This window comes from Ciconia boyciana, chromosome 12 (genome assembly GCF_034638445.1).
Source record: "Ciconia boyciana chromosome 12, ASM3463844v1, whole genome shotgun sequence".
NCBI classification, from domain to species: domain Eukaryota; kingdom Metazoa; phylum Chordata; class Aves; order Ciconiiformes; family Ciconiidae; genus Ciconia; species Ciconia boyciana.
This window is the reverse complement of record NC_132945.1, coordinates 21,139,554-21,152,002: the sequence shown is the minus strand read 5'-3', so window position 1 is coordinate 21,152,002 and position 12,449 is coordinate 21,139,554. Positions and strand designations below refer to the sequence as shown.

Here is a 12,449-nt window from a genome sequence, read left to right as displayed (position 1 = left end):
TAGCACAAGCCATAGTTCTCTGTGTTTTCTCAAATATATTCCCTGGCCTTCTCATTAGCTATCATTGTTTCCATCCAATATGCTGGTGGGAGATGAAAGGTAATTGATATATATAACCTAAATACATCGTGGAATGTAGCGCATTGCAAGCTATAATAAAAATTTTAATTATTAATATATTCTGCACATGGAAGATATAAATAGCAGAGATGCTAAAGCATGCATTTTCCAAGTACAAACAAACTGATTCCCCGGAGCTGGGAAAATCAGCCAACTCGCAGTCTGGAGGTCCACTCTGGGGAAGCGATGGCCAGTGCAACAGCTCATCTAATAGGTCTGCTGTGGTGCCACTCAGGAGTGAATGCCTGTGCTCTTCGCTTGACTTTGTGTATTCAGAAACCATTAGTGATTTTCTTTTCCATCGCAACCAGTGACCTACCCTGTTGCCATAATTTCTAAGCCTCTTTGGCTATGCTCCAAACATGGAGTCCTTTATCCATCTTATTATAAAACACAGTCACCGTGCTGTATGTCTTGTTGACACTGAACTGGCCATTCCCGTGTTCTGTTCGAAGTGATGGACCTCGGACACTGTAAATTAAGGAAGCTATTCCTAACTTCCTTTGTTACAGTCTGTTCTTCTTTGGGCTCTGCCATGAGTGGGATCTTCATCCAGCTTTCCAGTTTTTAAGGCTCGCAATCCCATTGATGGCTTATCTGAAATGTCTGCTATGTAAAAATTTAGATTTTGTGTTTTTTCTCCCTTGTGCTCTGTTTGATTTCCTCACGTAAGGGCCTTGCTGCCTTCTGCCTTTTACCAGATAAGGATAGCTCTTTTCTGAAATCAAGTCTTTACCTGTATCCTGGCCCAAGAATTCACTTTTCTTGTATCCCAGTGCTGGTATTTATTTATGAGTATTTCTTCAGGACCTGCCTATGTTTCATGAACGTCCTTTTCCTTTTCTGTGCTGCAGCCAGAAAACGCCCTGCATCCCCAGGGAGCAGCTCTCCCTCCCCATGCTGCAGGCCCTGCCCTTGCCCATTTGCCTGCATTGCATGCTCCCGCATGGCGTTCGCTTTGCAGCTCTCCCAGCATATTCTCCCTCACATCTGGGCACTCCTTCGCTTTGTGTGTGCTGGTTTGCATCTGCTGTGGGCTTGTTCTCCCCATGGCGTTGCCACACGTTCCTCTTCAAAGCCGTGTGTGGTTGGCGTGGGGCCACGGCAGCTCTCCTGGTGTGAGCATCTGGTTGCTGGTCAGGACTCTGTCTGCTTTACCCAGTGCAGCATGTGATTTTGTGCTAGACAGTACTTTCATCTCTTCTCTGGCTGTCTCATTCCCTGACTGTTCTAATTGCTCTTTCTAATGCTAGATTGTCCTCCTTTACTAATTTTTCTTGTATTATTTTTGAGATCGATCCTATTAAGTTCTTATCCTCCAGTATGTCATCCCCAGCTTTGAAAGCAAAGTCATTTGTTGTCAGCTGCAGCTGAATTACCTATGCATTAATTGCCTTTGCAGGTCCCTGATTTTTCTCATAGCCTTTTTTTTTCTTTCTATGCCATATTTTTCTTTGAAAAATATTAAGCATCATTTACCTCAAATAGCCTGCTTGGATTTTTGCTGCTAGCTTCTCTGAGCTTGTCATTAAACCCCCAAGCTCTGCTGATGTTATTACCAGTTTGCCCAACACATATTACAAAATTAACTGCTTTGAAACTGCGCAAGAGTTGTCTGTGTCGGGTTCTGTAAAGATTAACTTTCTCCTGAAACCTCTTTCTGCAATGCTTTCTGTTCAGGACACACAGGGGTGTATTTCTAGTGCTAGCCTGCTTGAAAGCCACTGCTGATATATTTTCTGTGCTGTTTCCTGCCCTGGGTTTAGCAAAGAGCAATAAAGAGGCACGTGAGATAGAAATACGCTAAATAGAGTTTAATGACTTCTCCTACACTTTGCAACGCAGCTAATTGCACAGCAAAAAAGCACCTTTGAAGTTCCTGCGCCTCTCGGGCACCGAGCCTCCCTCACTCAATGGGCTGCAAATAAGAGATGTCAGCAGCGAGCACCTTTTAAAGGTAAACGCTGCATCTCCTCCTTCCTTCCTAGGGGAAAGTACTATGGCTTGGGCACTTCCTGATCTTGTGGGGCTGCTGCTGGCACCTCCTGGGACAGCAGCAGAGAGCAGTCCTGCTACTCCTGATGCAGAAATCACACCGGCTTCTGCCAGCATCCCCAGCACAACGGGAAAGCTTCTCCTGCCTCCTTGCGAGGCGCTCGGCCACGGCCAGGCAGCCTGGTCCTGAGGGCCTTGTCACAGCCATCTGTATCTGCATCTGACAGGCAGCAGCCTGATTTCCAGCTTAGCCGACGGAGTGTTGTGTAACAAAACACAAAAAAGGCACACGCAGCCCTTTTTGGGCCAGCTAGAAAGACGCTAGGTATCTTTATACATTATTCTTTCCAAAGGGGTGTGGGGAAGATTTGCATCCCAGGACCATGCTTCTTCCCTCTCGTTAGAGGAAGGGGCAGAAGCCCTTGTGCACCTCTGTGTAGCATGGAGGAGCTTAAGTAACTCATGGTCTTGTGATTGTTTTACAGTGGAAAAGTTTGAAGATCTCAGAGTGCCTGGCTGCTGAGCGTTACCGTCATCTCAGCATTATGTTTTAACTGAGTGTTTGTGCCAGGCTCTACACCATCCTACAACAGCAACAGCAGAGTGCAGGGAGCTGCCATAATCCATTTCAGCCTATCAGCCCTGAGCTAATGTAAAGTCAGAACTATCCCAGTGCTTTCAGGGATGCTAATTCAAGAGTCACGAGATCAGGCCCCTGATTTGCCGCAGGCTTTCCACGGGACAGCCCTGTACCTCAGCTCCCATGTGCAAAGTTAAAAGTAATAGCATTTTCCTCCATCAGGTTTCCAGCCACAAGGGAGCTGAAATACTAAACACATGAAGAGGCTGAGGAACCTAGAGGCTGCGGCAGTGGTAGCCGTCTCATACAGAGACCTAAACGGTCTTCCATTGCTGGGGCTCTGCTGGCTGGGTCACTACCAGCTGAGAAGCTGGCTGTTATTTGGCAAAGTATGATCTAAACCATATGGCCCAGCAAGGAGATGGTGATAGAAATCTTTATAAAAAACATTTCACAAAATGTAAACAACATATTTTCTACACAGAGATAAAGATGGAGATTAATGCTTGAATTATCCTGGATAATTAGTGTAGCAGGTAATTATTTAAGGTCTGACACATCTGTGAATACATCGCTTTGAATTAGAAAATCCTCGCAACTGCTACAGTGAGATGGCTGCAGCGATCCCACGGGGAAATCTTTATGGGAGATTAATTCTCACTTCAAATGGCAGAGATTTGCAAGAGGATTATGTGGCCAGTATGACACATTCGCATTGTGATAGTAAGTGATACAGTTTTTTTTCTCACAGAGAAGCCGAGTGCTGGCTTCTTTGAGTTCATGTGTTCTTTGAGCTTGAGAGCTCGGCCCTCTTAGAAGCAGAGTGTTTTATAGCTGAAATGATGAGCAGTGCTTGAAAGAAAACGGTGACCAGAACAAGGGCAAAAGCAACAGGAGCTCAGAGGACAGTGAAATCCAAACTTGGATTTAAATTCCTAAAGCAACAAGGTCACACTTGCAAAGCTAGTGGATATGTTTCTTTAGCTCATTATAAATGTTACCAAAAGGTTGTCATCTAAGAACATTGTATGACACAGCACAGGTCTGTCCTCGCTGCACAGTGGGTCTGCTCGAAGCTCCTTGCCACAGCTGAGCGCTGCAGGGCCCGTCTTGCACTGCTGAGCTCCCCTTGGTACGTGGCCTCTGCCAGCGCTCCCTGTGCAGGGGCAGAGCACCTGCGCTTCCTCCTGTCCTCTCTCTTAGGAAACCCACTTCTACTGAAGCCTCCCAGGGTTACGTCCGTGCTGGCTGTCCCTGGGAGCGGGCTCCAACACGCCATCTCCTGCGACCCATCTCTGAAAATCAGCGGCTAGTGCGGCACCACTGCAGGTAGCACTGAACCTTCCAGCAGGAGGTCCAGGCGTGTCCATCGCTGCATAGCTTTGCAGGGTGTGTGGTGGCCAGGCCCAGGCTGAGCAAGGGAAGGGCCCTCGGGTTGGACTCTCACTGTATTGGTATTTAGGAGCTCGCTTTGAGTGTTCACCTACGTGCAATCTTTGCAACAGCTTTGATGCAAAGCAGGCTCAGACTCAGGCAGCTCTCAAAAATGTAAACCTTGCCCAGTGGCCTGCAGTCACTGCGGAGATGCACCAAAAACCTGAAGCACATCTGGTGGTCCTCTGGGCCACATTCACAGCCAACACAATGATTGATGTACTGGCTGTAACTCACGAGTGCTTCAGGTTTGAACTGAGTATCGAATGATTGCTGAAGCAATTTGGTTTTGGCTTGGATAGAGTTAATTTTCTTCACAGTAGCTGGTATGGGGCCATGGTTTGGATTTGTGCTGGAAACAGTGTTGATAACATAGGGATGTTTTCGTTACTGCTGAGCAGTGCTTACACTGAGTCAAGGCCTTTTCTGCCTCTCACCCCACCCACCAGCGAGGAGGCTGGGGGGGCACAAGGAGTTGGGAGGGGACACGGCTGGGAGAGCTGACCCCAACTGACCAAAGGGACATTCCACACCATATGGCGTCATGCTCAGCATAGAAAGCTGGGGGAAGAAGGAAGGGGGGACGTTCGCAATGATGGCATTTGTCTTCCCAAGTCACCATTACATGTGATGGAGCCCTGCCTTCCTGGAGATGGCTGACCACCTGCCTGCCCATGGGAACGAGTGAATGGATTCCTTGTTTTGCTTTGCTTGCGTTCACGGCTCTTACTTTACCTGTTAAACTGTCTTTATCTCAACCCACGAGTTTTCTCACTTCTACTCTTCTGATTCTCTCCCTCATCCCACCAGGGGAGAGTAAGCGAGTGGCTGGGTGGGGATTAGTTGCTGGCTGGGGTTAAACCACGGCATCAACACAGGGAAGAGAGTTAGGAAAGCTGTAGTTTTGTGTGCAGCTTTCAGTGCTTACAGCACTAAAGAGAGCTCTCACCAAGAAAATGGTGGTTTCCTGGCACACAAAGACATTCTCAGTAAAACTGAAATGTCTCTTTGCTATATATTTCCAACACAAAACTGCTGCCAGGAGCTCTCATCTGATTTGCTCAGGTTCTGAAAACATCAAGGTGAATAACTGAGACAGGCTGAGTTTGTAAACCCTGGGGAATTCACAGCAGCAGCAAAGAGAGAGAAAGAAAAGATACTTTGAGCTTTGTACAGAGGGTCTGTCTTTTAAGAGAGGTTATATTGCACTTGTTGACTAAGACTGCACAGGAGGAAATATAGAGGGGGCTGAAGCCCGCATCCACCAGCCTCACCCACAGACACATTTAGATCAACAGGGATTTGTTCAGACCAACCACAGAACTTCCCCAATGAGAAACTTCCTCTAAGTTTCACAGCGCTGCCCTGCACCTGCATTCAGCCCCTAGTCAAGCCCATGTAGTCCCATTAAGCTATTTTAAAATGAAAGAACAAAAAGAAAAAGCACTCTGTGCAGAAAATCTTTTTTAGCCCTTTTCTTCCTTCCTTTCCCAGAAACTAATTTGCAATCCCCAAGCTATAGATTTGCCTTCTCCTCCTCTACAGACAGTATCCAACATCCACTGCTAAATCACCTCTGCCCAGGACATGCCCTTTTTATAATGTGCTCAAGGAAATTGCTGCCAAGTCACCACACCTGATCCCACACCACCACCGACACTGGACCTTTGACGGACCTTTGTAGAAGGCAAGGGTGGATTTATAACCTTCTCCAAACTACCTTCTCCCTTCTGACTCTTCGATAGATAGGACATTTACACCTACTTCTGTATTGACAAAGAACTTAAAATATACATCTCTCTATCCAAAATAACAGTCTTTGCACTCTGCTTCAGCTACTGCCCTACCCTAAACTCTCCAGCTGCCCCGGTGCTACCAGTGTTGCCAGGCGTTCGTAGTTCCTGCACACCCTGAGAAAGGCTTACTCACAGCAGGGCTGAATAACTGGTCTCAATGCTGGTCTCATGCAGCTATTCCCCTACAAAATGCTTTAGCTGCTTGAACCAGCAATGCACCTCTTGTTTGCAGCCCTTGAGATGCAGCTGCCATTGGGATTTCCCTGGTAGTGACCATGTCCAGGTGGAGCATGGGGAGCTGCAGCTCAGGCCCCTTCTCTGCCAAGAGAGATTTGATCTCCTGCCTTCCCTGCGGGCAGCACGCCCTCCCCAGCGGCCCCTTGGCTCACCTGGTGTGCGATGCCAGTCGTTCATTGTCCTTCTTCTGAAGGCTGTTTCAACTGAAGTTGCCCAGACCAGGTAGAAAGATGGGCATGAGTGCACCTTTAGGATTGAGCAGGGAGCAGCCAGCCCTGCTTCTGGAAGAGGCTGGGACAGCTCTGCCTTTAACTGCGAGCAGTTATTAGGCAGGAGTCGTCCTGCGGGCTGGTTGGGGAGCTCAGAGCACTAACCCAGAGGCTGGGAAGGAGGAACAGCAGCTGCGTGGCACCAGCTTGTCCTGCTCTCCTCTAGCTCTGCTGAGCTTGCTGCAGCCTGCAGGTAGAGACAAATGGAGAAAAAATGAGCAGGACCTTTTTATTTTTTTGGTGGCAATTATTTCTGCTGCTGCAAACTGCATTTTTTTACTACCCAGAACTTCATTTCCACCAGCATCAGCTTCTAGTACTTCATGGTGATGCTGCAGTTTCCCTGCTTATGGGGTCTGATAATGTATGAGGCAAAAAGGGGCATGGCAGGCTGCTTCTCTGAGTCTACCTACAGCTTGAAAACAGCCCTTTCAGTAAGTTGGCAGGGGACAGTAGTGTTCTGGGCTGATTCAGACCATCTGCAGAGACTAATGTGCTCCTGGGCCACTGAGGCAGTCGTTTTAAATTGAGAGCTGCACATAATTTGAATACACAACTAAAATGCAGTTCAGCTGCACCTCACTGTCAGAATGTGAGCATATTTTACCCAGGTCAGAGCACCGGAGCATAGCCAGAAAGCCAGTGTAGTAATTTTTTGGGCATGTTCAGCCATATTTTATTAAACTCCCTGTCCTACACTTCACTGCTTGTTTCTGAGAGCTGCTGCCCTGCAGCCCAGTATCCCTCGCTCAAGAAGGCTGCTTGTTCCAACCTGGTTGAAACCTCCTCAGAAACTTAAAATTCCGCACTGTCCTTTTCTCCTACCTTGCGCTGTTACTTAGCCTAGATCATCATGGCTTTGGTTTAATCTCATGTCAGATACTGTTAACATAAATGCTGAACAGCTAAAATATCATAACCATCAGCTTAGCACTATACTCTGCAATGATAACAATACACAAATTTACCATTTAAATTCAGTGTACTATTGTAAGCTGCGTTCAGCACTGCTTGGCTTGAAGGCTTCAAACTATTTCCTTCCTTTTCTGTCTAATATCAGAATTTCTGCAGAACATACAAACCAGCATTTTTTAACTTTAAAACTAGCATGAAACAGCATGAAATCCATTTTGAATAGCTGCAGTATCTCTGAATCCAGGCTGTAGGTAGATGTCTGCCCTGATGTTGAAGGGAATATGCAATTTGTTACTGGGCAGAACAGCCTGTTGACTCCACAGACTAGGTGGCAAATAGCTTGATTCGGGGATCACCATTTTGCAGTCTGTAAGGTCAGTGCCTTGCATAGACTCGGTATTCCTTTCCTGGTGACTGTATGGACTGCGTGCCTATCTGTGCAGCTGTAAAATCACTATATTAACTTTCCATCTTTACTTTGTTGGGATGAAAAACACTAGAGCACAGCAAGCTAGCATGGTGATAATATAAATGAAAAAAAAAAACCCAAACAACCAAACACTAAAATGTCTCCCATTTTGTGTAAGGATAATGCAGAGACAAGATTTAAAATATGGCATGCATAAAATGTGTCACTTCCTTATAAGAGCTGAATAAATGGATGCTATAAAAACCAAACAAATAAAAAAATGCTATGAAAGATGTTTTTCCAGGGAAGAATGTGAGAATTCATTGGATTTGGACTTGAGAAACAATGGTTTGTGTTAATAAAAATGTGTTTTCTTGCTTCTTGTATTGGCAAACTAATAAGCACAGCCTCTAAAGGATGAAGCTGGGCTTTAGCATGTGAAATTCTTTTTGCTGAATATTGCTATCATCTCAGTTCTCAGTGGTTGGTATTTTTACACTCGAGCTACATTTCACACTGATTTTTTTAAGTACACCCCCAGCAAGGGAGATGGAAGAAGCAATACTGCTTTGCCTGCAGCTGGAGAAATCCTTTATTGCTCACGTCACCTCCTCAGCCACGGCATTTGCTCCAGGAAAGCCTGCCTGAAGCTGTTGATAGTCTCTTTCCTTCTCTCATAGGACCATGCGGATATTGAGTGGAAGTTTGCACGGACGAAGCTCTGGATGAGTTACTTTGATGAAGGTGCCACTCTGCCCCCTCCTTTTAACATCGTCCCAAGTCCCAAGTCAGTCTGGTACCTTTGCAAGTGGATTCACAATCAGCTGTGCCCAGGCAACGACTCTGACAATGAACAGAAGAGGCATGAAAACCTCAAAACGTTCACTGTAAGGAGCTGCTTAGTTTTATACTTCATTTTTTGAGGGTGCTCATGCATGTTCAGGATCACGAGGGCCACTGGTCTGCTGGTGCAGCAGAAGGTTGCTGGATCATAACTTGCTAAGAGCCATCAGGAGCTCTAGAGACAGGACCTAACGGGTAACATATCTGTGCCTTTCTCTTTCCAGGAACGGCACGCTGACAACCTGATTCAGAATCAACATTACCAGGTAAACTCTTGAGCACATAAAGTTTTTACTTGCTCTTTCTTCTTCCTGCTCATTTTCTAATACCTCGATTCTTGCTTGCTTCCAGAATATATTTTGATAAGTGTAGGTCCCCTAAGAGGATTTTGCTTATCATGGATTAAAACGTTTCCTCATTAGAGGTGGGATGGTTCAGTCAATCACTCCTAGCCTTTCACCTCCTCTGAAGTAGTGGAAAACTTGCCAAGTATCAGTCTGGCTGCTGAAGTCAAAGGTGACGTCCCCATTGCATCAGAGGGACCAGGCTGTCACGCCATCCTGATTAAAACTGTTTCTACAGCATTTCTACACACTTCTGAATTGTTCCTCTCCTGCTCTTTTTTGTAAAGCATCCCTAACTCCAACAGTGGTTGGGATTTTCTTTTGTTTTGGACAGCTCAGGAAGGAGGAATGGTTCCTTTGTTGAATTTTGCTGGGTTTGTTTATTCTCAGCCTGCCTGTCATAAAGTACTCATTAAAGTCAACCTACAAAAGGATGAAATTGTATTAAACACACCAGCTTCAGTACTTGAATTCAGTGTGATGTATTATGCCAGCATGCTGGAAGAAAAAAAAATTCTCCAGACTGTTAGGTGGTACGTTAGGCTGTACTGTCAAAAACCATTAGTAATTTGTCTTTCTTAAGACATCTCTTGCTTTTTGAAGAGTAGTTTTATCTGAAGTTGATGTTTAACATAATTAGTCACCACTGACAACAGACATTTGGTACTTTCTAACTTCACAGCATAGCTTACGGGTACCAACAGTGGGATCTCTTTAAAAAAATCTCCCAGTAAAACCTTGGTGCGGAGACCATCTTCATGCTTGGTGGTGCTCAGACTTGTTATCCCTATTTATGAAATGGAGGATTGAAGGGAAGGTTTGGAGTAGTCTCTTCTGTATATAGAGATCAACCTCTCTGTATGTTGGCCGGCACGGATAAATGTACAAGCTTGAAGCACCAGTTTGCTTATGTAAAGCCAGCAAGGAGGTACACGAACACAGAGCAAAACGGATCTCGTCCTACCAAAAACCTGTACTGTAACAAACAGCCCAGGTAACACAGAGTGAGAACCCTTAGAGAAGTCACTGAGGGTGTGATTCAGTCCTTCCAGCGCTGTCCACAGACACTGCAGCAGCCTTGAAAGGAGTTTCTAACCTGCCCATAGGGAACACCCCGGCAGCTGGCAGATGTGGTTTAAGGTGAATGTGTGTTGCCCCATGGGGTCCTGACTGTTCTTCAGGTTATTTCTTGTCAAGATACCCTCCTTGGCTTTCAAATACTTGATAAACAATCTTCACAGGGCAAGCTTGGCCTGTCAGGATACACAGCATGTACACATGAGACTGGTAATCTTAAAAACTTTCAGCAGCTGAGATTAAATGGCTTGAGGACATTTAAGAACATTAAGAATTTTTTCTCAATGACTTTTACATATACAAAACAAGTACAAAATACCTGCTCACTGTACTTAACAACGGAGCATTCAAGCTGGAACATATATAACCCTTTCCAAAGGTTTGTTCTGTTTAAAAGAAAGTGTTCTGTTTCTAATGGTAAGTGATTTTCTTTTTAGACAGCAGACTCAGGACAGCCTCTGTTGGTAAGAACTCAGTGAAACACAGACAGAACAGAGTTTAGTCTGAGCCAGCACTTGAATCACTTGTATTGTTTCCTATTCCAGGAGGTGATAAGAAATCTTGTGAAAAGATACGTCGCAGCAATGATAAGAACTTCCAAAACCAACGAAGGTTTAACTGAGGAAAATTTCAAGGTAATTTATTATTCCTTAATAATAATTCATGATATTAACTCAAGTAGCCACTTGCAGAGTTTGCACTAACTTGTTAAGATGATTTGTAACCTTCTGTGGAAATAGGACTGTTGCTGGAGCTGGGAATATATATGATGTGCACGCAGGGGTTTTTGAGCAGAGAATATTATTATTTGAGTGTCTTCTCATATGATCACCTAGATTTTAATATAAAATACGTTACGTAGACAAAAGCATTGGAAAACGGTAGGAATGAAGTATCTGATTTGAGTCAACATCACATTCCTAATCCTAACCCAGACAGAGCCAAAGAATGAGTTTGGGTTAATGGATACGAAGAACACTTACCAACAAAGTTGAAGTTGGGCCTATCAACTAAACAGGATTCCTGCCATATTTCTACATTTCAGCAGTGTTTCCCCTCTTCTATAACTGTCTTGACTTTTTTTTGGGGGGGGGGGGAAGGGGGAGGTGCGTAGAGGGGGTTGGTCAAGAGGGCTGGTCCCACAGCCTTTGGAGACAAAGATCTTGTGAGGTCTCCAATTCTCGGGATTACCAATACTCTTTTTTTGTGTGTGTCACTGAATAATGAAGATGTATGTGGTTTTCTTGTAAGTGTGATTTGGTATCAGCCGTTTGCATAACTCTGAACAGCTCTCCCACGGGAACACGATTGTTCTTTCATGTCACAGATAAAGCTGCTGAGTGTAACTCATCTCTCCTCTTGCCCTAGGAATTAAAACAGGACATCTCAAGTTTTCGCTATGAAGTTCTTGACCTCTTAGGAAATAGGAAGCCCCAGAGGAGAAGTTATTCTACGAGCAGCACAGAGGTGTCCCAAAAGGATGAAACAAATGAGGATGGTGCTGGAGAAAAGTCCAAAGCCAAGAGCGTGTCTTTCAATGTAGCCAACAAAAAAAAGGACTTCAATGTATCTGCTCTAATTAAAACTATGTCTGGGATCGATATGGTGGAAGAGAAGCCAAAAAGCAATGGGATCAGTAAGCGCTCCTTTGTCCGAAATGGAAATAGAGTTCAGAGACTTTCCAGCTCCAAGAAGGAGTCCTTTAAGAGACTGGGCCTGCTTTTCTCCAAGATGAATGGACACGTACCTGAACCAAATTCAGAACCCATGTACACTATTTCAGATGGAATTATTCAGCCACACTACATGTGGAAAGACATTAAATATTCTCAGATTGATAAAGAGAGAGAAGAGAATTGTTCCAAAAGTGAAATTAACCTCAATGAGGTGGACTACAGTGGGAACACAAGACTTACAGGACAGCGCAAGGAGTGCCCTGTGGTTTGTACCAGCTCCCTTCACTGTGCTTCCAGTATTTGTTCCTCTAATTCCAAACTTATAGACTCATCAGAGGATGTGTTTGATTCATGGGGAGAGGCTTGTGACTTGTTTATAAACCAGTGGAAAGACGGGCAGGAGGATCACGTTACAACTCGGCTATAAGTAAAGCTATCTTAACACCCGCTGGAAAACTCAGCCAATTACTTGTAATTGTTTGCTCTCATCTGATTCAGCATTACTATTTCCTTTCTGTCCCCAGGTGAAAAAAAGTGTATAACTACTTATGTTAGCCTATTTTATAGCCATCTGCACCTTTTTTAATTTACTTTTTTTACACTCACAAATACTAAACTAAAGGTTTCACCATTTAGAAGGTCACTATAAACCACAGGAATCCCTTCGGATGCGGTCTTAAGTCTTCAAACACCACAGACTTCAGACTCGCTGGTGGCCGAGTAAAGGATTTCTCCAGTGCTCTCATCATCATCC

The 12,449-nt window shown here is 44.9% G+C and overlaps 1 protein-coding gene across 1 annotated transcript in view; it reads left to right on the top strand.

Annotated features, from left to right (window-relative positions):
* The window catches only part of TRPC5 (transient receptor potential cation channel subfamily C member 5), a 68,783-nt gene extending 56,661 nt beyond the window's left edge, over positions 1 to 12,122 (top strand). Inside the window, exons 7-10 of the mRNA XM_072876858.1 lie at positions 8,436 to 8,642; positions 8,823 to 8,864; positions 10,565 to 10,654; positions 11,388 to 12,122. Coding sequence (XP_072732959.1) covers positions 8,436 to 8,642; positions 8,823 to 8,864; positions 10,565 to 10,654; positions 11,388 to 12,122 — 1,074 coding nt within the window. The remainder of the gene's footprint in view (positions 1 to 8,435; positions 8,643 to 8,822; positions 8,865 to 10,564; positions 10,655 to 11,387) is intronic.
* Positions 12,123 to 12,449: the final 327 nt, after the last annotated feature.